The 25,763-nt window shown below is 40.2% G+C and overlaps 1 protein-coding gene and 1 long non-coding RNA gene across 3 annotated transcripts in view; one reads left to right on the top strand and one right to left on the bottom strand.

The window, feature by feature from the left end:
* LOC139124061 (uncharacterized) overlaps window positions 1-25,763 on the bottom strand; it is a 153,741-nt gene that overhangs the window by 9,469 nt on the left and 118,509 nt on the right. Inside the window, exons 3-4 of one of the 2 annotated variants that reach the window (XR_011549852.1) lie at window positions 8,986-9,154; window positions 513-728 (exon numbers count right to left, since the gene is read on the bottom strand). This is a non-coding gene — a long non-coding RNA (uncharacterized lncRNA). The remainder of the gene's footprint in view (window positions 1-512; window positions 729-8,985; window positions 9,155-25,763) is intronic. The other variant, XR_011549853.1, reaches the window with a different exon arrangement.
* On the top strand, window positions 20,826-25,299 carry LOC139124058 (homeobox protein Hox-A7-like). Its single transcript, XM_070690188.1, has 2 exons — window positions 20,826-21,369; window positions 23,993-25,299. The coding sequence occupies exons 1-2, from the start codon at window positions 20,934-20,936 to the stop codon at window positions 24,307-24,309; spliced, it is 753 nt and encodes a 250-aa protein (XP_070546289.1). The 5' UTR covers window positions 20,826-20,933; the 3' UTR covers window positions 24,310-25,299.

Genomic DNA, 25,763 nt, shown 5'->3' with positions numbered 1-25,763 from the left:
CCAAATATTATCTTGTCAACACAACGTCTATACGAAATTGACATTTGAATTCCAGACGGACCAGAATGCACTTGTCAGCAATAACAATGCAGTCTATATTTACAGAGTTGACAAAGTGAATACAATATGCATTGGGGGTTAGGAAAAGTAAATGTATGTGACATTGCGAACAAAAGTAGTGAAAACAATCACTAAGGGTCACAGCTATTGCCCCTTCAAATACCTTCGCAGGTAATTATAAATTTTGTTTTGTGACTTTTACAGATTGCGAGATCTGTTCAGCAAACTGAAACACTACAAGAGTTAATTTGAACTTCGTGCGTTGATGAGAAACAAGAAAATATATGAGCATGGCCAAAATATTGGACACAGCATTTCGCTGTTGCAAGTAATAGTAACTTTTTCAAAAGACTCATGAGTCCAATCATATGCAACACAGGCACTTCTACTGTCTTTGGTCCCACTACTCATTTTTACGTCTGTCCATAGACAGTAGAGGGGGAAGACCCTACCTTTTGTATGCGCCCTGGTAGCATTTCGTCTTTCTTTGTCCGTAAGTGCAAATCTGACACCTTGCTTCGTAACATTCTGATAAAAAGTGCAACAGTAAGCACGTTGATTACATCAAACCCATTCCAGGTTGTGCAGACATTCTCTTTGATAGACTGAAAGATGAAAGCTCTAAAACACCCTAGGGAGACAGCAGAACAGAACACAGCCCGGCAAAACTGTGAAAAAAAATCAAAAGTTATGGCTATTGTAGACGCACACAATGGCAATTACAAATACCATCACAATATAATAGATATGATTGTATGTATATCTCTTTAACGGCCATTTAAAAGCGATTGTATCATAAATAAAAGACGATTTGAATATTAATGACAAAGAGATAGGTGTAACATAAATCGCGTCCGTGAAAAAATACAGCAACAGAAGTTGGATAGCATTCTGTATTACGCTTAACGTAACAGATATGTCATATTCGCGCCTCTCGCCTGCAGAGATATTACCACAGACTATTGTTTATTTTTTGCTTCGTTCGCTTGTTTACAAAAGCCGGGACGAAGCCTCTTATATCTATCATTCATGCGCAGGAAAGATGGAATCGAGGGGACGACCTTGTTGGTCATTTTTTCAAAGATGTGAAAGTTTTTATGCACAAATTTTGGCGGGAGAGCTATTTGTTCCCTGCCCAGTCTAAACCAGCCCTCTTGAGAAAGAGTGAAAAATGCCTGATATGCTCACAACTATTGCCACCAACTATTGCCATCTCTTACATTTTTACAAGATTTCTTTCACCCTTCGACGATCATGACTTTCATCACGTGACATGTAGCCCTAGAAGCTGTATCATGTTTCCAGTATTTATTTTGCAAAAAGTCATTTCAGTTTTATTTCACTTCATGTAAACTGTGCCATTCAGGAATTCTGAGTGAGCTGATCGGTTGGCATGTAAAAGCAATAGTGCTAATATTCAAGAAATAGCACAATGGGAAACTCTCAGTCAGTGTAAAATTCCATTTTTAGTTTTCACCTGAATTTTATAATACTATTATAATAGTAATTAATTAACGAACCTAGCAAGGGGTACAGCGCTCGGCTTTCTGACCAGTTCAATCATGGAGGTAGTCTTTCTGTCTACCTCAATGGTTCAATCCATACATGCACTCTCGACCGCTTGTGCATACGTCGTGAACTGGTCGAAATCTCGAGGTATCCCCGTCGCTGGGTGCGGTTTATTGACTAAATGACCCATTATGAAGTGTTCAACTTTCCAGTGTTGTTTGTCGATGAGTATTTGAAGGGTCGGTTTGTCCAACAATCCCCCCTCCCTGTGGGGAGGGACTGGGGTTTGTCACACCTCCATTCCACGGAACAAGCATGCAATGTCCATAGGTATCCTCAGTGGTTATGGAGGTAGCAACCTCGACGACTGGTCACGTCCATATGTTACATCACCGTCACATGCATCATAGTATTCACAGTCAACGTCAAGTTCAATCAGGGTCCCTCAAGACCGTGATTCAAATTTACCTCAGAAGTTCCTGTCCAAGCAAGAGTAAGTGTATGTCTATTATAGTGAGTAAAATGGGACGAGCAGAGGTTTCTGATGGACTAATATTACACGAAGTGTTGAATGCCATAAGATACAGCATGGAGATAGTAGCCATGGATACAGCCACTAAGGTTCAAATTCTCTCAGGAAGTGTTACGTCATCGCGGGGGACAATGAAACTGAAGACTTTCAATGGTTATTGACATTGCCATTACGTCATCCTCTGTTTTTTATTTTATTTTCTGTCGTTACACAGAGAGTTTTTTCCCATCATTGACAGTAGAAGCCTGTACTCTCTATGTTCCCATGAGCAAACGATCAGGTCGGTTCATTTCCCTCTTTGCTCATTAAGGGTTTTACGGTATTGTTATTTCCAAATCCGTTCACAAGATATCCAAAACGTGATTTTAAAGGGCCGGCGGCTATAACTTTTGATGATTTTATTACTGTTGGTGTTTTTCAACTACAGTTTCTCGTTTGGCTCCCCAAAACATGTTGAGAAACACAGTATTCAGCTTGTCAACTCAGTCTGCACATGTGTAAACTGCATTGTTGTTGTTGAATAGTGAATTCGAATGTAAACAATGCAAGTTGACAAGCTATATAGATGGTTTTTCAACTTGCTTTGGGGAGTAGAACAAGAACTTGCAAATGACTAGCAAACCAAAATGAAGAACGAATCATCAACAGTGAGAGCTGCTAGTCCTGTCATCGTTTTCCGCGTCGACATACAAGCACGGCGATAGAAAGATCTTATTTACGCAAATAACTTATGTCAGTAGGAAAGGCGGCACACTGCAGGATAAGATTTAGCTTGTCAACAAAGCATTTAACTTACATGTAAAATACACTGCTATTGTTTACATTTGATTCCTAATCCGGACCAGAATTCACTTGTCAACAATAACAATGCAGTCTACACATGTACAGGCTGAGTTGACAAGTTGAATACTGTGTATCTCAACATGCTTTGGGGAGAAGAACAATAAACTGTAGTTGACAGAAGAAAACAAAACAGTGAAAAAAAATCGTCAAAAGTTACAACTAATGGCCCTTTAAAAACGGTGGCATAGAGAAAGAAAATGGTTAAAGAATACAGCAAACTCTGGTCTCAAACAAACGTGAAGACGGCAGAGTATCTTTTTTCCACATTTTATCCGTCAGCTAATATCAGAACGAGGGACCTAGCGATCTTGACCCTTGACCCGTTGAAACAATTTAGATGGCTCTCAGCATTGAAATTCGAAAACATTTAGCTTAACACTGTCCTCGGTGTCAACAAAAAGTCAGTAAGGTCAAAGTTGAAGGGTCAGAAGCAAGTTGAAAATGAAATATTATTATCATCCTGTGCGACGAGGACAGAAAGTGAGAAAATATATGAATGAGAGATTTAATGAGAATTGTCTTTGAATGAAGTTCCTTTATAAACTTTAAGGTAGTATGCGCCTTAAAAATGAAAGACTTCTAGTTTTGCTTAAACTTTCCTCAAAAAATATTTCAACCATTCTCTTTCAAAATCAAGAATAAAAATCGCGGGTCACCGTGCAAATTTTCGTACTAGAGAGACAAATTACCAAAGATTTACCGATATTTGAAATTCAAAATGGCTGCCATCCACGTGTTAACTCTACGGAGAAAAATAAAGTTTGGATTTATGAAAAAGGGGTAAAATTCTTTCATACACCAAGAGCTTCATAATGAGTCCCCACACGTGGTGGATCAGAAAAGAATTGTGAAAGTTAGAGAGTTCTTATATCGTATCCCCGAGGAGTATTCTACCTTAAGACGGAATTCTTCAACACCCTATTGTCTACGGTGCTTCTCTTCTTAGCTAATAATCCAAGAGAATGATACCTCGGTAGATGGAATCTTTAAACCATATTTTACGAACAAATTAAAAACAAAACAAAGGGTTGCTGTACAAGTTTTGGTATTGGAGACACAGAGTAAAACTTACTAATATCCAAGATTCAAAATGGGAACCAATCGCCATGGTGTTACTCTGACAAGAGGGGGATAAAAATCTGATCATCTGAAGTTCTTCGCTCCAAATACTTCAAAATGAGTCACCAGACGCAGCAAACCCGACAAAAGTTTCAACAAATATAATCCTTTTTCCGCAATGCATTGTACCGTAAAAGAGAGAAATCAGCCTCAATAATAGCCCCACTTTATTCTCCATGATTCTAGGGGCCTAATGTTTCAATGAATTAACCCTCAAAAGAAAACAAAGGCTTCCAATGTGTGAATTGCGTGCAATCGTCACTCTAAAACAATAGCTGTAGCGTGTTTTAAACAATGCCGTTCATTTTTTCACTATTTTTGTTTTCTATGTCAAATATCAAAAGATGTGACAAAAACCCGTTGTTTACATTAAAAGCAGAAATAGCGAAAACAATTATCAAAAGGTACAGCTTAGAAAAATAAAAATGAATTTATAAATCAAGAAAGATGACATAATAACGACCTTCAGAAATGTCCTTCATTTCTGCGAATATAATTTTTTGTTTTCGAAACAAATAAAACACAACACGTTCAAACCACGCCCTCTGCCTTGTCTTAGTTGATAAGGATCCCTGGATGAGTAACAGGTGTGATGGCGCCGGCACAGGTAAGGCCTGAATAAACGTGGCCATACGCCTTAGTGACGTCGTACAATGTGATGGTTAGATGCAGCTGATGTTGTTGGTAATGTAAGCTCATTTCTCATAGCAAAAACCTTAAACGTCCGTGGCCGTACTTTTGACGAATCGTACAAAGCGTATACCATCTCCCCTCTGCTTTGAGGTGGTTGTATGGCTAGTTGAAGTACACCTGTATGCGATAAACACTGTCCCCCCCCCACCCACCCTCTCTGAGGGACCGTGGAACATTGAAATACCGGATGGCAACCTAAACTCATTACGTTTAACCACAAACCCCCTCACGGTCCCTCCACAAAACCGTGCCCCCCCCCCCTCTAAACGAAAGACTGAAAGAGAGATTGAAACTGCGAAATCATGATTAGAACAACTCTGAAAAACGATAAGTCCCTGGTATAGGTTGTTGAAAGTTTAAACTGATACTAAACAACGAGTTAACAAAATCTGAACAGCGACTGAGTATATACATTCATTGACATAGCTTCCACTGTACAACTGTGACATATACCAGTGGTTAGTGTGAGCATTGCGGTAGTTACTTAACTCCACGGTGTGAAAATGGGCATGACAGTCAAAACAGAGCAAACCCTCAACGCAATGGGCTTAATTTATTATGTGAGTGTTTTAATTACCCGAAGCCCTAAAGCGTTTTAAGATTGATACCGAAAATCCCCGCTCGCTAGTGTTTTAGTTTGTTCAGCTGCATCAAGCACGTTTTAGAGTCAGCAAAAGTCATTGGAAGTTAGCTTTGCCGTCACCGAGCTCCATTATTTTGACATGAAACAACACATGTTATTGGAAAGTTATAAGATGGAAAGATTCTGATACGCCTTGTGGACAGATTTCGTACTCTCCAGTTTTCATAATACGTCGCATATCTACAACTTGTGTCGAACTCATTTTGGAATTTCTGGAGTACGTGAAGATCTCATTGAAATACAGTTTCTGTGGAAATGGAAAAGTTAATTTGCGCTATCAAAATAGGGGAAAAGCAGCCATTTTGAATTGCAAACGTTGGGAAATGTTTACAGTTTCCTTGAATAGAGTTTTAATAAAATTTCATGACTTTCATTTTAAAGACGAGTATTATTCGAACACGTTTCGGAAGCACGTTTGAGATCATATTTGGAGAGGTGACGTCATTAGCAACCTTTCTCACCTTTACACTTGCTCTACTGTTCAGGTTATAGCATATATATATATATATATATATATATATATATATATATATATATATATATATATATATATATATATATAATTACATGACTAACTTTTGATTTATTCTTCTCTCTCTCTCTCTCTCTCTCTCTCTCTCTCTCTCTCTCTCTCTCTCTCTCTCTCTCTCTCTCTCTCTCTCTCTCATTTGAAAATAAACCAATCTACCTGGGTTCTCGCGCAGTCATATGTATAAAGCTTTCGAAATTTATCTTGATAGGGTAGCTTTGTTTTTGCGCCAAAAATCTGCAAATCGCTGTAGGCAACTAAATACACTAATATACAGCTATGTAATGCAACGCACGACGGGTCGCCGTGACATGCGCAGGGGTGTCCTGGAAGCTTTGTCATGTAAATTACCCGCAGCTGCATGCGAGATGGCATTTGACAAGGTTGATAACTAGCTTTGTTTTCTTTTATTGTACGTAAAATAAGCAGTTGTGGTCATTCTCTTCCTAAATAGATCTGTCCGAGTATGTTTCTTTATTTCAAAGGCTAACCGCAGACATCAGAAAGGTATCAAGTTTAGGCGCTAGAACATTTTAGTCAGAGGGCTTAAAAGTCCGTGTTCAGAATTTTACATCCTCAGCGCCTGTGCGCAGACCACCAGTGGAAGCCAAGACTTTGATATTTATACAGCCAAATTTCTGAGCGCGTTCTTACGAAAGCTCCTCACGGTCGTCTGGAGAGCTGAAAATGATATTGTAAATGCATTTGTAAAACTCAAAATCATTTATGATGCCTATGTACTATACAAGCTACAAAAATCGACTAGTACTTTTAAGTTTGCAGGATAATTACCTCACCGATATGTAAAGTCAAAACTACAATGCCGACGCTGTTTCTTTTGTTTTACTTTGCACATTTCAAATGCGGACCAATTCTTGTTAATTTAAATATTATTCATGACTTTTTTAATCACGGGCTCGTATTCTTATCGTAAAATTTCGGAACAGAAAGGAAAAAAATGTTTATAGCCTTCGTCATAAACCTTAGAAGATGAGTAGTCACGAATTCGTCATCAATTTTCATAAACAAATGAATTCGCGCACGGATGGGAAAATTGTTACATACATGTGAATGCATGTACAAATTTCAACTCTCATTTGCCTAAAGGCTTGCTTTGTTGATATCTTTGATTTTTCATTCTCCAATCTCACGCTCTGCTGCTTGTTACGATATGTTTCTCTACGTTTTTGTCCACATTCTCCATGTTCTGTATTGTTCTTCTGTCCAATCGTCATCTCTCTCTCTCTCTCTCTCTCTCTCTCTCTCTCTCTCTCTCTCTCTCTCTCTCTCTCTCTCTCTCTCTCTCGTTTCTCTCTCTCTCGTTTCTCCATCCCTTAACGGTCTACAATATTTCCGACGGTAAAGAACAGGAAGTGTAATCTCTCTCTGCCTCTCTGTCTGCCTGTCTCTCTATCTGTCTCCCTGTCTCTGTCTATCTCACTGTTTCTCCATATGTTTCACTGCCTGTCTCTGTCTGCGTCTTTCTCACTCTGTCTCTCTTTGTCTTTGCCTGTCTAATTCGAATCGCAGGACTGGAACGCCAAATACTAGTACAGAATGTTGCGAGGAATTATTTAAGAAATGGACAATTTCTCGCTTTTTAATTTTGCGAGATGCATGCAAGAATCTTGTTTTTTCACAATCAGCTAGCGAGAAGTGCGTTTTCTCTCTCTGCATCTGCGAGAAATTTAATTTCGCTACAAGTGAAACGCGCGCTTGTATGCAGATACTCAATACAGGAAGTGGTCAAGAATGTCAGACAACGAGACACCAAAACTCTTCGGAACAGATTTTGACAGAAAAATGTTGCTAAATAGTTTGCTGTCCACAGGCGTCACCATAAAGGCGTTTGCCCTATGACCCAAGTTAAGGCGTTAAAATTTCACACTAAAATGACGAAATATACGAGAACAGAATCGCGGACGCCAAACTCTAATAGCTAGATTTTTGACAGATCGTTTTTTATCGAGAAATACGGATTCTTGAGTTGTAAGTGTCATATGTACAAATTATACAAATCAAAACGAACGAGTAAATTACAGAGTATAATTCATTCTAGATCCATTTAATGTCGCAGGGAGAATCAAACTTTGTAAATCTATTCGGCCGCGGGCGTAAAAACCATAAAAAATTTCACTTTCAAATCAAGCGTCAGACGATATCACAGCTCGCATGAGAAATTCCCTCATGCGATCAATGAGGCGATGCTAACAGTTTTTTTTTCACAGATAAAGAAATGGTTTTTCAACCAAGATGACACATCGCCTTAAATTAAGTTATCTTTAATATTGCTGTTTCGTAATTTCAATATGTTGAACAAAGAGTTCTGCATTTGACACGCGTGAATAGTTAGCCAACTGTACGTATTTTTCTTCTGAAGATATTCTTGTTTCGAAAATCTTTCCAAGAAAACGAAGGCTAAACTCACATTTACAGGTAACTCAAGCAGCCATGGTATCTGCATGATGATATAACAGGTATGGGTTGAATCTCGTCATAAAGTCAGGATACAACGGGGCCTGATAGGATTGACGGCTTTTCCTGTCATCGTAGTCATAAATTATAAAACTCTTTACAACTACTACTCGCTCAGTTACCCCAACGGTCTCTTGCTTGGCACCGTGGAGGAAAGACACGACAACACCAGGGAAATTCTCCGCAATCACTGGCGGTGTGAATTTCAATGATATCAATACGAGAACACTTCGTCTCGTCCATATTGCTTACCAATCTTCGACGAGAACTTATTCTTCTAGTCCATGTCTGTCTATCTGTCTGTCTGTCTGTCTCTCTCTGTCTTCTGAGTCTCTCTATGAGCTTTTGAAACAATGACCAAAAAACCTGACGCTCAGTGCTCCATGTCATCAGAGAAGACAATGCCCAGTTCAAACTCAGTATGCGAAACTATACGCATCGTGCATGGGCAAAATCACAGTCCCTCCACCAATGTCACTACGGCCCAATAAAAGGCTTTAGTCTGAATGAATCTGCCAAAAGCACAGATTTTTTACCTATCCATCTTATCACTTTGTCATAGAAAGAAAGGAAGGTACATACCGATCAAGTTGCAAGCAGTATAACTTTTCTGATATCTGATTTCTGATAACGGGCGGGCGCAACATCATCGCTGGGCGTTTTTCCCGCGCTTTCATCAAACGATAAAAATGTTCCTCTCTCCATCCCGACAGATTCTGACACAGAGTTATGAGGGATCATCACGGACAACCTGAAGAAGAAATAAGAGAAAATAGAATTTTTGTTAAAATGATTTTCATTTAAACACGTCGCCAAGGAGACTAATTATTTGATTCCTGTAATACCCTTCAATCAATGTTGCAAGTTTAAAAATTATCGCGTGAGGTGGATTGTAGATGTTTAAAGGGGAAATTTTCAATTCAAGGGATTTTATTATGGTGTCCAATACCTGTACATCGTCACATCTGAGCTCCCTATTTACTCAAAGAAATTTAATGTGACTTTCTCTGCTGTAGAGGCAATATGGTGAACGTTTGATTTCTAATGAGTCCGATTTAAGGTAGTATGGCGCCTAGAACGTGAAACACTTGAACTTTGGCTCAAACTTTTCTTATGGAATCTTTCAGACATCCACTTTCAAAACCAAGAATAAAACTCGGGGGTTACGGTGCATATTTGGTAGTAGAGAAACAAAATGGCCGCCATCATAGAATTTTCGTATTTCGAAAAACGAAGCCGGTAAAAATTTTCTCAAACCAAGAGCTTTAAAATGAACCCCCACAAGTGGTATATCAAAAAAGAATTGTGAAAGTTTCAGAGTCCGAATATTTGTCCCCGAGGCACATTCTACCTTAAATTTCCACTTTGAAAGGGCCAGAAGCTGTAATTTTTGATAACTTTTTTAACTGTTGTTGTTTCGAATGCCATTTGTAAATCTTATTCTATTCCCCAAGGCATGTTGAAACACCAATTACTTAGCTTGTCAACGATGCGTATAACATTACATGCAGTTGAATTCTAGTCCAGACCGGAATTCACTTGTCAACAACAATGCAGTTTACACATGTACAGGCTGAGTTGATAAACTGAATACTAATTCAACAAGCTTTGGTGGGTACACAGTCCCACCATGGACGGATTGTGGTGATCCGAAAATGTAGAAGCAAAATAGAGAAAACAATATCATCACCAGTTGAAGCTGATGATCCTTTTACGGGACGTTACTGATCAAAGACAATAAACGATGATTTAGGTCGGTGGATATTCGGTTTCCGCGCCTCACCGCAAAGGGTCAGAAATGCACATTGGTCGGTATACTATCATATAATAGTCGATCGACAGCCGATACTGTGGGGCGCCAGCGTGTCTGTTGCTGAGGCAGAGCCACATCCTACGAACAGTTCAACTTTCACAAAGTTGGTACTAGAGCTGGGTTTCGAGTCGAGAAGAAGAAGCTGGCGGTAAGATTGGTCAGAGCACCATTTTCCCTGTGATCTTGTCAAAATATAGTCATGAAATACTAGTATCACTATGCAGTCTGTCGACTCACGATTGCCCTGGTCTAGGCAGATAATCTGTGGTCAACCTACTGTAAATTTCAATAATCATAAATTATTTTAGCGTCGGAAATGTTGCAATGACATTTGGGGTTTTGATTTGAAAGATTCTGTCGTTCATGTTAAGACTGGCACGGAAAAGGGGAAATAGAAACTGACCTCGTAAATGAAGACTGGTTTTAAAAAATATCGTAGACACTGGTGCACCATGGGATAGTAGCGGTGGGGAGGGACGAGGGTTCAGTCTGACCATCTATGTGCTATATACCTCTATGGCTTGACCAAATTTGTCAATGACAATTGTCCCGTGGAGGAGATCGAAAAGCTGAGGTATCTGATAAGAGCCAAAGCGCTGCTGTGCAAAATTTACGACAATGGCCAAATAATGACCGAAGGAAAGCTGGCAGATTTAAAACGATATCCAAATTAATATCCAGAAGGGAAGAACGCGGTAATAAGGCTATTTGTCAACGGCCGAGTCTTGTCAGAGCGCCGATGCTCAGGAGATCCGAACTTGGCTCGGGGCAAAATATCTCACGGTAAGGCTTTGTTGCAGACACGTGGATAGCAGCAATAATAGCCCATAACGGACCGAAGGCGATAAAAATTCTATTGCTTCTGAATTAATGAGTTGGGTAGCCCCTGCAACAAGCGAGCTTTAAAACGATTAGGCGTCAAACCCTGATTGACCACGGTTCTCACAGAACAATTAAGAAATCTTGTCACCGACCGCGCGAACGTAAATTCTAAACTCGGTCGTCTGAGCGGGAAAGAAAAGAAACGATACGGCGAAATTTGCGATCTGTCGGTTATACATAGGGACAGAAAGCCTAAAAGACTCACATCTTGTCCACAAATGACCATACAAAGGAAAATATCGAATCAGAGTTTTGGCGCGCAAAATTTCTCATCTATCGTCTTGCATAGATAATTAAGTGGCCGTGAAATATTACAAGCAATTAACAAACCTGTTGTCAACTGAGATATTGTATGAAGGGTTTTTATAGCCCTAACCACAAAAATGCTAAACATACTTTTCCATGTTATTAATACCGTAACGCAAGTTTTTGATGAACCGTGGAAGTTGCTGTACGAGACGCTTTGTTCGAAATTTACGAGCGGGAAACATTTATTGGCGGTCGGTATATGGGTTTACATACCGACTTCTGGACTCACCGTGCGGTCCGTTCGAAAGTAGTGCGGTGACACCTTTGACGACAGATAGGTACAGAGCTGGCTCCAGAGGTTAGGCAATAATTAGACAATTCATGCGATAATACAATTATTTGTGCTCGTAATGTTTTTTTGTGGTTTTAGTCGTCTTACGGTGGTCGACTCAAAATGTTAGCTGCGGCAGGCAGTCAACATCTCACAGGTAAGAAAAGTAAACGGGGCAATTGCTAAACTTTTTTATAGTCCCTCCAACACCTGTTTCTAAAACGCCTATTTTAAAGGTGTGAATTACCCCCCCCCCCCCCCCCACCTTCCATCATGTGGACAAGGCGTGATATGGATTAGTCGCATTTTCAACCGCTTTTTCCATAGACCTCGAGAAACCAAGGGTCTATACACAGTCCCTCTGTGGATAGTAGAGGGACTGTGGTCTATGCTTTTTCTCATCATTGAATGGAGGGAATAACTGGCTATACTTGCAAAATTGGGCGACTCAGAGTTTTACAATAATGAAATATTCTGTAATATGCTAAGTCAATTTTGTCAACTTTAGAAAGGAAAAACCTTTGAACACTCATTTTCTGTTTGTTTTCAATGCAGAAATTTTATCATTCCTTTTACTTGTTAGTGCATTGTTTATTATTATTGTCCTTTCAATAGTAAACAAATGTATATATCCGCGCAAAATCACGACATTGTTTGCTGTTTAGAGAGTATGTTTGATGAAATCCCTCTTTAATGCCAAAACTGAACTTTACAGACATGATATTTAATTGAATAAAACGCTTTTTTGCTTGTAGCGTAAGTAAGTGCTAGGAAATGGTCAATCAAAATATTCCAAAATAGCGGGATAGTGGGAAACTGTAAATCAAAACGACAGATTTGTCTTAAGTAGATTTTATGATAAAGTCTTCATAATAATAATATTGTCTGTTGAAATTGACATGCCTATCGACTTTTTGTTATGTAATAACAAAATGATAGAAGAGCTAAATTCAGGCTAACCAGAGTTACTCTAACCATGGGCTGAACTGAACTACTGTGATCGTCCCATGCTGTTAATAAACAAATACGAAATAAATAAATAAATAAATAAATAGATAAATAAATAAATAAATAAATAAATAAATAAATAAATAAATAAATAAATAAATAAATAAATCGTATTGGACACCGGTGGCATGGGACACAGTGATACAAGTTCATCGGGCGATTATATCGTAAGTTTTTTCTTCAGTTTCTTATACTTGATGTTTTCCTTCATTCGCATGTTAAAAGTTGAATTTTATAAGACTGAGTCAACTACACAGTGAAAGCATCAATTGCGCTCTCTCTCTCTCGCTCTCTCTCTCTCTCTCTCTCTCTCTCTCTCTCTCTCTCTCTCTCTCTCTCTCTCTCTCTCTCTCTCTCTCTCTCTCTCTCTCTCTCTCTCTCTCTCTCTCCGAGCACGCCACTTCATTTAAAATTCTTTTTTAGATATGGTGCACGTGGATATGTACGTCAACTTCTTCACATGTCAAGGGTAGAATCGGCAACGCCTTGCTCTCACAACTCCAGGAAATATACACTTACTAAAACAACATAATATCGCAAACGGTATGGTAATAAGAGAAGATTGACCTTTTAAAAGACATTTGTCTGTCATTATCGCGATAAAACACTCAGCAACGCGTGAGGTTTGTGTATTTCTCTCTCTCTCTTGATTCATACTCTGAACATCTGACAGGATGGTAGTGGGCGGGAAATCCGTGTCGTCTGCGTAGTATTATGTGTGCAATAAGTACGCCATATTTTTCAATGGTTGGGATTTCCCTGACACAAATTGAATGGACCTGCTATATCTAAAGTAGTTGTGAGGTTTATTCGGAAATGTTGACTATAGTAAGTGGTAATTTTACAGGCTATAAAGATACATCTTCCGCCATTCAATGATGCCGTAAAAGCTGTCTTATATCTCGGCGATTTACGATAATTGTCGTAAAATGTCGTAAAACATGAGTTGCGTACTTCGTTACACTTTTAACATTGGGTGCAGAATGTTCGCATTGGATTAAGTGCATCATCACATTGTCGGAGACTTATAAACGAAACAAAATTCATTTAAAAGCCATGTAGTCCGATTATACGATGCTTAGATTAATGTAGTGACCATGTGAACAGATGCTCGTCCCCGATAATTACCCTCACAAAATTCTTGGGCTACTGGACTCGGTGCTCAATTTTCCTCCACGCATAAATACCGCGAAAATAACCGTGAACTCAAATACTCCACAGAGCGAAGATGGTGAACCACTAATATATGTATTTGTGTACATCTCAATACAACGCCGTTTTTCTTTTCCGACGCTGGTACATTTGTTTTTATCATTGCTTACCGATAATGTTTAGTAAAGGAACTGCCCTTGGTAACTAATCAACAAGCAAACTATAAAATTAGAGCTTTCTAGTTATGCTCTCTCTCTCTCTCTCTCTCTCTCTCTCTCTCTCTCTCTCTCTCTCTCTCTCTCTCTCTCTCTCTCTCTCTCTCATATGTCTTAATATGGACCTGGGATATCGGCAAATGCAAGTTCAAGGACCAAGGCTTCGCCACTGACGTAGTCCATAGCATTTAAAGTGGTGTGTCAGCTTAAAGTTCCCTCCCCAATGTAAAAGCAAAGTATACACAGCGGAAATCGTTCATTCACATTTGAAGTTGAAGAGACACACAGACTGCTATATCTTGTCCGGGATGAGTGACACCTGTTCCGTTTCCGGTGCGACACACATCTTGACCAGAGTTCGGACACTGTTCAGTCTGACCACTTCGCTGACATATTTATGTTTTTTCGAACCCGGTAAGTTCGATGTCATGTACTTCTCGTATTGTCAGACAATTTTCCGGACTGAAATGTCCAAAGCCAAGGTCATACATGACGCAGGCCCATATGTGTTATATTTCAGGAAGGGGAGTGGGCTGGCATGTTGACAGACAGACAGATAGATAGACAGACAGACAGACAGACAGACAAACAGATAGACACAAAGACGGACTGCTGAAGAAATAAATATTGGCACCTATCATAGGGTCAGTATGTTAATTCAGAGAGAGAGAGAGAGAGAGAGAGAGAGAGAGAGAGAGAGAGAGAGAGAGAGAGAGAGAGGCAGCATGACATGAATAGTAACTATGATCAAAGTAACATCCACGCCGCTGACAGAACTCTATTGTAGTCGGGCTCTCTCTTGGCAACAAGAGCTGTTTGGACGAGGCACTTGGACTGTTAATTGTTTGTAAAAGAATAAAAATGTGTGTACTTGAGCGGAGAAGTCGACATAATATTGGTAAGTGCGCACAGTCAACAGGTCTCTCGAATAATTTATTTCGAAACAAACAATGTGAACCAGGTCACAGACAATGAGGGTCGTCAGCGGCCAAAACAATTTATCGGGCAGGGGCGATAGTAACAGTTTGCCAACACAACTGGATATAAACAAATAACAAAAACTACGACAACATTAAACGTAATGAGAGAAGGGTCACAGAGAAAGTAACTAATAGACTTGTAAAACCTCTTGAATGACACAGAAAGGTGGCTAGTGTGACCGGAAGATCTGATTTACGAGAGAACGATTGGTGTGCGTCAGAACGAATGGCGGGCCAGATGAGTTGAAAGATATATACAGGCGACCGTTGACTGATCGTTTGTCTGTTAGGAGCACAGAATAAAAGAATGGGAATAAAATGGAGATGGAAGGGAGAAAGAGTTGATTGACTGATCGGATTTATGTGAAAATTTACTTTCTAAATCAGCCTCCAGTTACCGAGATAATTTGTCATTGAAGATTGATGTCAATCCGATGCCCGGTCAGCCGCCATTGTAATTTGTAACGCGCTCAGATCTATCAATCTGTCGTTCACAAAACTTGCAGAAATTTAGAATTTTGCAAATGTTTGCCAAATGGTCCAACAGTTTGCTTCGTGGGAAGCAAGAAATGGTTCGAGAGGTCGCATTGTGGCACAATCGTTCGAAATTGTTGATTTTAGGCACACTTTTTCGCATTGAAGAGTTTTGGACAGTCAGCTTACAAAATTGACATGACACGCAAGCCGTTAATAAATTGTAATGCGATGAATGAGTGCATAATGAGGATGTACTAACAACTACTCCTCAATTAAGACAAGACAAGTTGTTGTGTCGTGTACTGTCACCCGCATCGTCGCCCTTACCCACAAACAAATCAAAACAAAACAAAAGACGTATACAAACGTTTAGTCGCGTCTTACAGAGATGGAATTCCGTGCTGTCCATCAAATGCTCCGGGACAAAACATGTGACAACAACCGATATGAAGAAGGACGACCAGGCAGAAGTTAATTATGACCCTGAAATTTCAACGATGAGCGAATGTGTCAATTATGTGCCAAGGCGCCCCGAGGTTTCCGTCAGGTTAGTTTATTACCCGTCGCTCAGATCGGATACGGCGAGGAACGGGGTGTTTGAACCGTTTTCTTGGCTTACTGTGGCTCTAATCTCTGAAAATATGGGTGCATGGCGCACACACATGTACACATTCTATATGACTGTGACATAACACCTGTTGTGCAGAAAGATCTCTCAACTCTGATCGTCGACAGGTAGTCACGGACGAATACATTTTAATGTGCACAGCTTGTGTTTCGTGACCGGTAACTAAACTTCTGGTTCCAGTGAACGTTGCTGTCAAATTCAATTTCTTGTCATTATTCAAGTTTCTGTCTTGTTACAGGGGGAAATGTCTTACTACATGAGAGAGAGAGAGAGAGAGAGAGAGAGAGAGAGAGAGAGAGAGAGAGAGAGAGAGAGAGAGAGAGAGAGAGAGAGAGAAATAATGTGTGGACCAAAACGAAAGTGGGAGGATTGTAACCGCGAGAAACAGTGGAACTTATTGGAGGTACGTTTTAAGATGCACCAAGCAACCAACTACCTAGACTTGTGCATTTCGCTAGTCGATTAAGGTTCCAAGACAAGAAATTGACCTCTTTAATCTAACAATTCTCTGGTAGTTAATAAGCTCAGAACCCCCGTTAATTATACAATTTCTGAAAGCCTAAATATAGGGGAAGATTTTGGCAATCACTCTGTCACTATTGTCTACATAACTATCACATGACAGGTAATTTGCATAACCTTTCAAAAATCGGTTTCCCTATGTTTTGTCTCAATACTTCAAAATATCGGACTCAAACTTGCTGGAATGCAAGCTGTCACAACGCTCTTTAAACGTATGTCTCAGATTTTTTAAATCTTGCTTTGTTTTTATTTGAGCACAATTTTAAAGAAATCAACTAGGGTTAAATTCACAACTCTGGAAGTTTTTCTGGCATAAAAATTGTTTAAGAAGGTTTAAAAAAATTCTGAGACATACTTTTAAAGATCCTTATGACAGCTTGCACTCACACAAATTTCAGCCACATACCTCAAAGCATTGAAACAAAACATAGGGAAAACCGATTTTTGAAAGTTTATGCAAATTACCTATCACGTGATAGTTATGTAAACAATGGTGACACTATGGTAACTAAAATGTTTCCCTATATCTAGGCTTTCCGAAAATATATAATTTACAGGGGTTCTGAGCTTATTAACCAATAGAGAATTGTTAGCTTAAAAAGGTCACTTTCTTGTCTTGGAACCTTAAGATTCAAAACATTCCGTGTCCTGGAAACCAGAACACAATATACGCAACACGGAAAGAGAATGTTGCCCGGGCAACAGAGACAGAGACAGACGGAGACAGATAGAGAGACAGACAGACAGAGAAAACAAACTCATTGGCAATTTGAAAGATACGAGATTAAGAGATAAAGGCAGACAAGTCGGCAAGCAGATAGACACACAGACATGGGAAAAGTTAAACCACAACGAGGAAATATTAGCAAGTAGCCTCGTTCGCAAGAAAATAAAATTTCCGGTACAGTAACTTTTACTTTCGATAATATTTCTATCCTAACTTTTCCAGGAAACGCATGAATTTCTCCCTTTTCCCGATATGTTGAAATACAGAGTCTAAGTTTTGCAAATACAACACGTTGTGTGCAACATGAATGTTACAGTTCACTAAGAAAGGAATTCTAGTCTGGACAGTAATTAAGTTGTCAACAATATTGGACGTTTCCTATACAAAGGGTGCTTTGACAGTTGACCGCCGGGCGTTTTACGTCATTTGTTTAGAGCGCATGGCATCCAATTTACAAACAAAATAATAATAATGAAAATTGGATAACTGAAGTTGAAGACAATAGAGCTCTGAAGGGCAGCAGCGTATTGAAACGTTCGATGATTTTTTTCAATTTATTTGTTTGAATGTCAAACACAACTTCTCGTTCTACTCCTTAAAGCATTTTGGAAGCCCGAGCGCGGGACAGCCATGGCTGTAGCCTCTGACGCACCACTGGTTGCTCCGAATCCGATCTGCAGCACAGAACCCAACGTGTCAAGTTTGATGGCTAGGTGCGCCTTCAAAAGTCATGTGATACACGATTACTGTCAAATACTAAAAAACGTTAGCGGCATCGTTCTGAACAGGCACATTAAGAGACTTCAGGGCAAGAAGTCTGACTACGATGAGAAATATTATGACTTTTGGGCAATGCGCATGGCTCGACAGTTCTCATAGCCGCGTGTCCTAAATCTACACTTTCTTTTCTTCTGCTACGGCCAATTTCTGCTGAAATGATTTTTCTGCCATATTTTTCAGCCTACAATTACAGTGATTTACGCGCATTGATCCGTGGCACCCCAGGCAGGACTACCTTGCCGGTTTACTCCCCATCTAGGGCATAGTATCCAAACTTTCTGCTCAACTGCGTCGCCGTCGGGGTTCCCCGTACCGACCAGCCGATCATGCATGGCAGTACTCCGCATCAATGTTCTACGACTCGCTCCAGTTAGCACGCAAGCCGATTTCTCTTTGTTTTGATTACACGGCTAATTTTAGAAGGAAAAAAAAACAAGCCGCGAGCGTAGCCTCGTCCCCATCACGAAAGTTGATTGAAATATAGCGAATCTAATACGTCCAGTTGGCAATATCAATTCACAGAAACGTTGACATGTTGCCCGGGGCAACCAGAAGACTTACGCGAGCAGAGACGAAGCTAGTACAACAGATGCAGATTTTGCTACTTTTTCTTCATCTGTCTAACCCAAGTTTCGACTTTTGGAAGCTTCCATATATAATTGCTGGTTGACTAAAAAAGAATTGAAACTGACAAAGTCGTTGACAGTGATCTGTTTAATTACGCGACCGGTTATGTCGTCATACAACTTGTGGTAAGATTTAAGAAAGTCAATATAAAAGGACAAAACAGCCATTTTAGGTTGCATGCTCATGTCTTCACAAACTGATGTTTTGTATCCGTTTCTTGTCTGTAATTTTGTCAAATTAATTAAGTAATATGTAAGTAGCCTATGAGGAAATCTGGAGAGAGAGAGAGAGAGAGAGAGAGAGAGAGAGAGAGAGAGAGAGAGAAGAGAGAGAGAGAGAGAGAGAGAGAGAGAGAGAGAGAGGGGGGGGAGAGAGAGAGAGAGTCAGACAGACTGCCAGAGAGAGGAAATGACGCCTGCATTCTGGTTTAGAATCTACTACTTAACTGGATGTGTTGAATTATTTAACAATCCATTACATCGATTATTGATTAAGAACTTATCGAAATCAAACGTGTGGTTGTATCCGGCTCTAAAATCTATTGTGATTTAATTTACTATGATTAAAGACACAGCGCTTTTGTTTGAAACAGATTTCCATCGTCTTCAACAACTTGAACGAACGATCGTTTCTTCTCTTCTAAGTGCAGTATCGCTGGCAACGTCCAGTTTATCAATTCCTAGGCCTAACCTCTCTAAATCTGGTTGGCATTGACGTTTCAGGACGCTCTTAATATTTGCCCGAACACAGTAACACCTGACGCTATGTACACATGTTATGTTAACAATATACATCATTATTGAAATGTTAAACCTGGCTGTAGAGACTACAAAGATCAAGAAACTGTTTTCAATAAAGAGAAACATATACCGTGTGAACGGAAAAATAATTATTAAGTCTCTCTCTCTCTCTCTCTCTCTCTCTCTCTCTCTCTCTCTCTCTCTCTCTCTCTCTCTCTCTCTCACCTATATTTATCCGACTTTATGCAACACGAGACATTGTGCATCTTTCAACTCTTTGTACGAATCCAGACTCTATAATTCAAATATTCACGCCACAAACTTCGCACAGAGTATTACATTTATTTGGCCTCAAGCACACTGTAAAATGTGACCTTTTTATGATTATGCAAACGATATGGTAGATGCCTGTATAGGTAAATTTTCCCTGTTCCCCCGTACGGCTGTTATCTGAACGACCGTGTGGTTTCAACCACAATATTTTTTTTTAATTTTACTTTGCGATGTCGGTTGGCGGGAAAAGCGCGCAGACGACAGTTGGAAATCGGTGATCGACAAATGTTCATTTCTGAACCAATTGCTCCCCGTAGCTACTCTTTATAGCGGCGACTCAAATGCGCATTTGATTACTTGGCGCCATGGCCGATTGCACCGACCACTCTGCAAGGATTTTCAATCCAACTGCTATTTTTCTTCCCTGTTTGCCCGAAATTGTTCGGTCTGTCACAATTTGTCACAATATGCAGGTACGAGCGACGGTGCGAGCCTAACCTCCGTAGTTGATGTTGGTATATGCGGGTGCGATTTTATTGCCCGCCGCAACGCGCCGTTTGGCACATTTGTGACTGTTGTTTACGAGTTCACAAGTACCCGTGTTCTTGATCGCCGACTTGTTTTAGTGGCGTAATAAAGACCGCCTTGACAACTTACATCATTTAGACTCATATTCAATTCAATGGTGTCTGTTTTATGAGGCGCCTTATTGTGCTGCAGTAAAGCAGAGCAGGTCTCCCGGACATAAGGGAAAGTAACTTCGGCCCTTTCCCCATCCTCCACGGATTTAGCCGTTCAAACCACAAGATTCTGTACCCCACGTTAGTGTCAAAATAGTGTAAAAGGTATTTCAAAAGTATCCAGGAGATAGCGGCGACAAAAATCTGAAGCGATTAACCTCTGACCTCGCTCCATAAGGAAAGTCAACAAGACATGCCTCTCATCTGATTAATACAAAATTCAGACCCCCCGCAACGTCGGGTAGTTCTGTCAGCTGATTGGTCCAAAGAGTAGAGCAAGTATTCCGGATTGCATTGGACGAAGTCGGTAGTGGATTCACTAAGCTCTATATATCAAAGAAGCAGTAAACGCCAGTCCCGATCACAAATCACACACCAACTTTACGATGAGTTCGTATTTCGTTAATTCTTTATTTGCTAAGTATCAGCCAGGCGAGAGCCTGTATCCGAGCGGTTTTGAGCTACCGTCATGTGCCTACAGTACCGGCAAGCGTACCGTGCCGGTCAGCAGGAACGGCTATCCAACGTCGTCGGCGTACCCACCGAGCTCCACCAGTCCACAGGGCTACTGCGGCTCGGTCGGCAACCCGGCCGGGTACGACTCCGTCAGCGCCGCTGGAGTGGTGAACTATGGCGCTCTGGGTCAGAATCCGACACCGATATCAAGCTGGGACACGCGTTTGCAAGGGTATTCAACAGCATGGAGCGCGCACGCCGCTGACTTCGACACACTGAAAGATCACTGCAATCCACTATCGAGTCCAGAGGGTGTCCCTCAAGTCCAGAATCCAACAACACTATATCCATGGGTTAACGCGGCAGGTACGGTCAAAACTTTCTTTTCGTGTCATCAGTCTAGTTTCTCTCCTCATGTCATTATTCCGAGAACCCCCTAAGAACCGGCAAATTAATTTAGGAATATGCCTTTCCTATCAGAGTTTACGGAACCGAACAAATGAATTTTACTCTTCTTTTCAATCTTCATCCAAAAATTTTGCATGAATCTTAAAATTATTTTGAAGGCGGGGAAAAAGTGTCGTCTGCGCTCACAATAGTTTGTAAACATCATTACCTCCGCTAGTAGTGCTTTGTATCGTTGCCTTCTTCCGTGCCTTTTATTGCTCCATAAAGTAGCGTTCTGGGGTCAGAAAGCGACAAGCATACTATATAACCCCTGACACACACAACAATAGGAGAAGAAATTCTATAATGGCGGCGAACTCAAGCGCACAACATTGCATTTGTTTTGGCACCATCGAAATGTTAATTTGTATTTTTCCGTCTGTCAGGGGAGTTGTGTACCGGTATAGGTTTTGATTTGGAGAAAAGAACCGCCCTAGTCAGACGGTAATCGAACCACCGGATTAAAAATCGCGCTTTCATTTACAAGGCTTTGAAATTTGTCATAGGGTGACGGGTCGGTGACACGCAATAGTAATTACGTCTCTCTTAATGTTCGCTCGGCTTACCCTTTCACTGTGTCAGCTGCTCGTGCCGATTAAGTGATAGTTTGCGAGAGTTCACAGGATCCTTGCTTGTAGTACTGAGCAAGTCTACTCCAAGTTCAAGAGTATCTAGTTAGCCTGTGTTGTGTGGGATTTCAGCCACCGGCAGAAAGTGGCAGGGTTGCTTGAATTAGATGCTAATGAATTAAATTTGTGCCTTGTTAGGGGCTGCGTTTAAAGAGAGAAGTTTAGTAGATAGTGCCTCATTCTAGCCTTCATGGTGATTCGCTCATTAGACCACTGAATGGCCGTACACGGAATTACGACAAACCAGTACAATGTCGTTTCACAAAAACATCGCCTGAAGCGTCGAGAAACATATCAAAACTAGTGTCGTCTGGTGCCCACCCTCCTGCAATAAAATTTTGGCTGTACACTTATAGATGGCATGAGTCGTAAAATTAATGCCAGCCCTAACTGAGCTGATTAAATCGGCAATAATCATGAAACAGTTTAGCTTAGAACAATGCTGAATACGGGACTTTGCACAGGTCGTTACTATCCTATAGTTACTCTGTTTGGAAAATAATCGTCAGCTAAGAATTCAGCAAGAAAAAAACAAATTCTTTTTTTACCTTGTGATTCTGTTCCAGGATATTTTACAAACATCAGTCCTCACTAAAGAAGTTTATGGATTTTGTGTTAGTATAGACACATTTGTGAATTTCAGGTTTTCGTCAAAATGGACTGATTGAGGTACTTTTGACATGCCTAGCTGAAACTCTTTTAACAAGTTGCTATTTATTGGTTTTGAGTTAACGCCGAGATGGTTAGCCCGCCGTCCTGTTCTACATGTAATGAGTAACCTTTGCATGCTCGCGCCGGTACCAGTAGCTGATCACAGTGATCAGCTGCGGCCCGACCGGCCGTGTCCACCAGTCACGTCTGTCGCTAACATTTCCTACAAAATGAGAAAATTTTGGTTACATTTTCAACTTTACGTCACAAATTAGTCCGGCCACGGTACGATAAAATAAGTCCTGTCCAAAATTGTTTAGAAACCTGTCAAAATAAAGCTAGTTTTGAGAAATTTTATTTTGACATTATGGCAGAACGTGTTTGTATATTTATGGATGTAGTATGGCTCGTAGAGTGTATGTTTCCGTTGATGGATTATCTTGACTCCATCATGACTTGTTGCCGGATGGGCAACATTTCCTCAGTAATATTGTAAAGTAATATTCTTTGCCTAGCTCTTTTATCACCATGTGACGGAATACAGATGTGGAACCGAAAGAGTAAATGTTTTTTTCACAGAACGTATGGGCATCGAAATCACGACTGTCAATTTGAGATAGGTTTCCCGACACAAATCTTGACTTTGGCTGTATCTTTAAATAAACTCTCTCGAGTGAAATCAATATTTTAACCGCAACGAAAGAGTTTCTAGAGCCGTTACGAGAAATTTGTTTGATTTTCTGTCCAGGCGTGCCGCAAAAATGACATCAAAATTTTCAGCTGTGTGGAGCAAGTTTCAGGTCTGATAAAATTAGACAGCAAAGTTTTGGTATGCACACAAATTGTCGTCTGGAGTAATTCTGATGTTACCGATCGTTTTCAACAGTAGAAAATAAAAGTGTCTATTCGACTGAACCGACAATGACCTAACTTTTGCAAAAATGAACACAGACATTACTGGACAGTGGCCAACACAACAGTAGTAATTTTTAAATATCCTGGACTCTAATGTTCTGTAAATATTGGCTCTGCTGCTCTGCTCTGTTTGAATGTAGCAAGTACAAACCTTAAAAATGTTTTACCGCTCGGTGGAATGTAAGATTAGACTATAGTTCATAGATCAAGCAAACATGAGTATGAGAGAGAGAGAGAGAGAGAGAGAGAGAGAGAGAGAGAGAGAGAGAGAGAGAGAGATTAAAACGTACACGTGTTATCACTTATATGTATTTATTGAATGCTAAATTCTTTTTTTCCAATATCAGGTATGCCTGAGGTTCCGAAGAAACGGTGCCGACAAACGTACACCCGATATCAGACCCTAGAATTGGAAAAAGAGTTCCACTACAACCGCTACCTCACACGCAGGCGCAGAATTGAACTTTCCCACCTGCTTGGTCTCACAGAGCGGCAGATCAAAATCTGGTTCCAAAACAGGAGGATGAAGTACAAAAAAGAGAGTAAAAAAGATGACAGCGACAACAACAACGACACTACCAGTAGAGATGGGATAACAAATGAAGTTAATGAACAGACAAAATCAATCGAGGATACGAAAGACAAAAAACCGGTACAAGACTGAGAGAGAAAAAAAGCCATTTTATTTTTATAAATATATCGAACAGAACTAAAAACTTAAACTCATGTTGATCAAATGGCAGGCTTGTCTTCTGTCTGTTGAGTCAACCGAACGATTTCAGGAAATTTGAGATCGCGAGAGGAAGGAACGGACATATAGTTTGGAAGATTTTGGACTTTGGTTGGAAAAAACCTACAGAGTCGAGAATCGTGAAACTTTATAAGGGCGAGCCGCGCTGTGCAGGTTGTTATGTAAAAAGTGTCTGCTATAACCTAGACTTAAACAGCCCAGCAAGGAAGATCAACTGAAAACTCGAAAGCCAAGTTCAGAGACTCGCAAGCACCATTAGTAAAGAGGCACACTGGGACAGATTTGATTGGACGATTTTCGTGGAAAAATGTATGTATGAGACATTGAGGCAAGAGTCTTGATGGATGGACATTTCTCGACCTTATTGGAGCGAAACAATTAATAAATTACGCATGGCCGTAATGTGGGAAGCAGATTCTACGCAGCATAGTTTGTCGTTCTGAAGGATTTTAACACTTTAATCACATTTATGTTGTATCAATTAGAAAGGTGGCAGTTTTATTCTTTTTTGTCTTTCGTTACTTTTGTCATGTTTACCAACTGCTCCTGAACGATATTGGAGTGTAAATGTACCGCCTTAAATATTACATTTCGGAAAACCCAATATTTCGATGTTAAAAAAATTGTCCTCAGTGTGAGACTAGCGACCGAGTCCGTGACAATTTTCTTCAAGTTCAATCTCACCGACATGAGCACCTGTCTTCTGTGGTCGGGGAGGAACGCAGGTCCCGTCCATCAGAACACCTGTCCGCCAGGTTTCGGGGCCACAATGTTGAACGCCGAACAATATTACAAGAGTCGCTACTATACTTCCCTTGGAACAACGTTTGAGAAAATAAAAACACTTTCGTTGAATGTTGTGCCGAGAAAAATGACATATTAAAATGAAATGTTAACTTTTCATCATTGGTTGCTACGTGTCTTTGTAATATATATATATATATATATATATATATATATATATATATATATATATACACTTGCAAGATGGTGTGCACTCCATAAATGGTATAGATCTAAACCGGGAGAGCAGAAACCACAATTACAGCATGGTCCAGTAAGAATTTATTGAAGCAGTTGGTAAATTATATTGAACTCTCCTCCAAGCAATAAGTACCGTTGGCAGGCCACTGGGCCTTTGCAATGTATCAAGCCAGGGAGAAAAACGCGCTCCTTCCGTATTGAAACAGACATAATACGTGAAATGGACATGTGAATTTATGGCTCTTGATTATACCTAAGTACATTTCATTATCTCCGAACGTAAAAAGTGAATTGTTGAGGAGAACATAAAATTGCCCGCGCCGAGTGGCCGAGGAAGCACGATGCAGACTTCGCGTCAATCCATGGGACTACCGTGTATTTGC

Source organism: Ptychodera flava, assembly GCF_041260155.1.
Source record: "Ptychodera flava strain L36383 chromosome 23 unlocalized genomic scaffold, AS_Pfla_20210202 Scaffold_23__1_contigs__length_28996876_pilon, whole genome shotgun sequence".
Lineage (NCBI taxonomy): Eukaryota > Metazoa > Hemichordata > Enteropneusta > Ptychoderidae > Ptychodera > Ptychodera flava.
The sequence above is the reverse complement of the archived record's forward strand: the minus strand, read 5'-3'. Positions and strand labels throughout refer to the sequence as shown.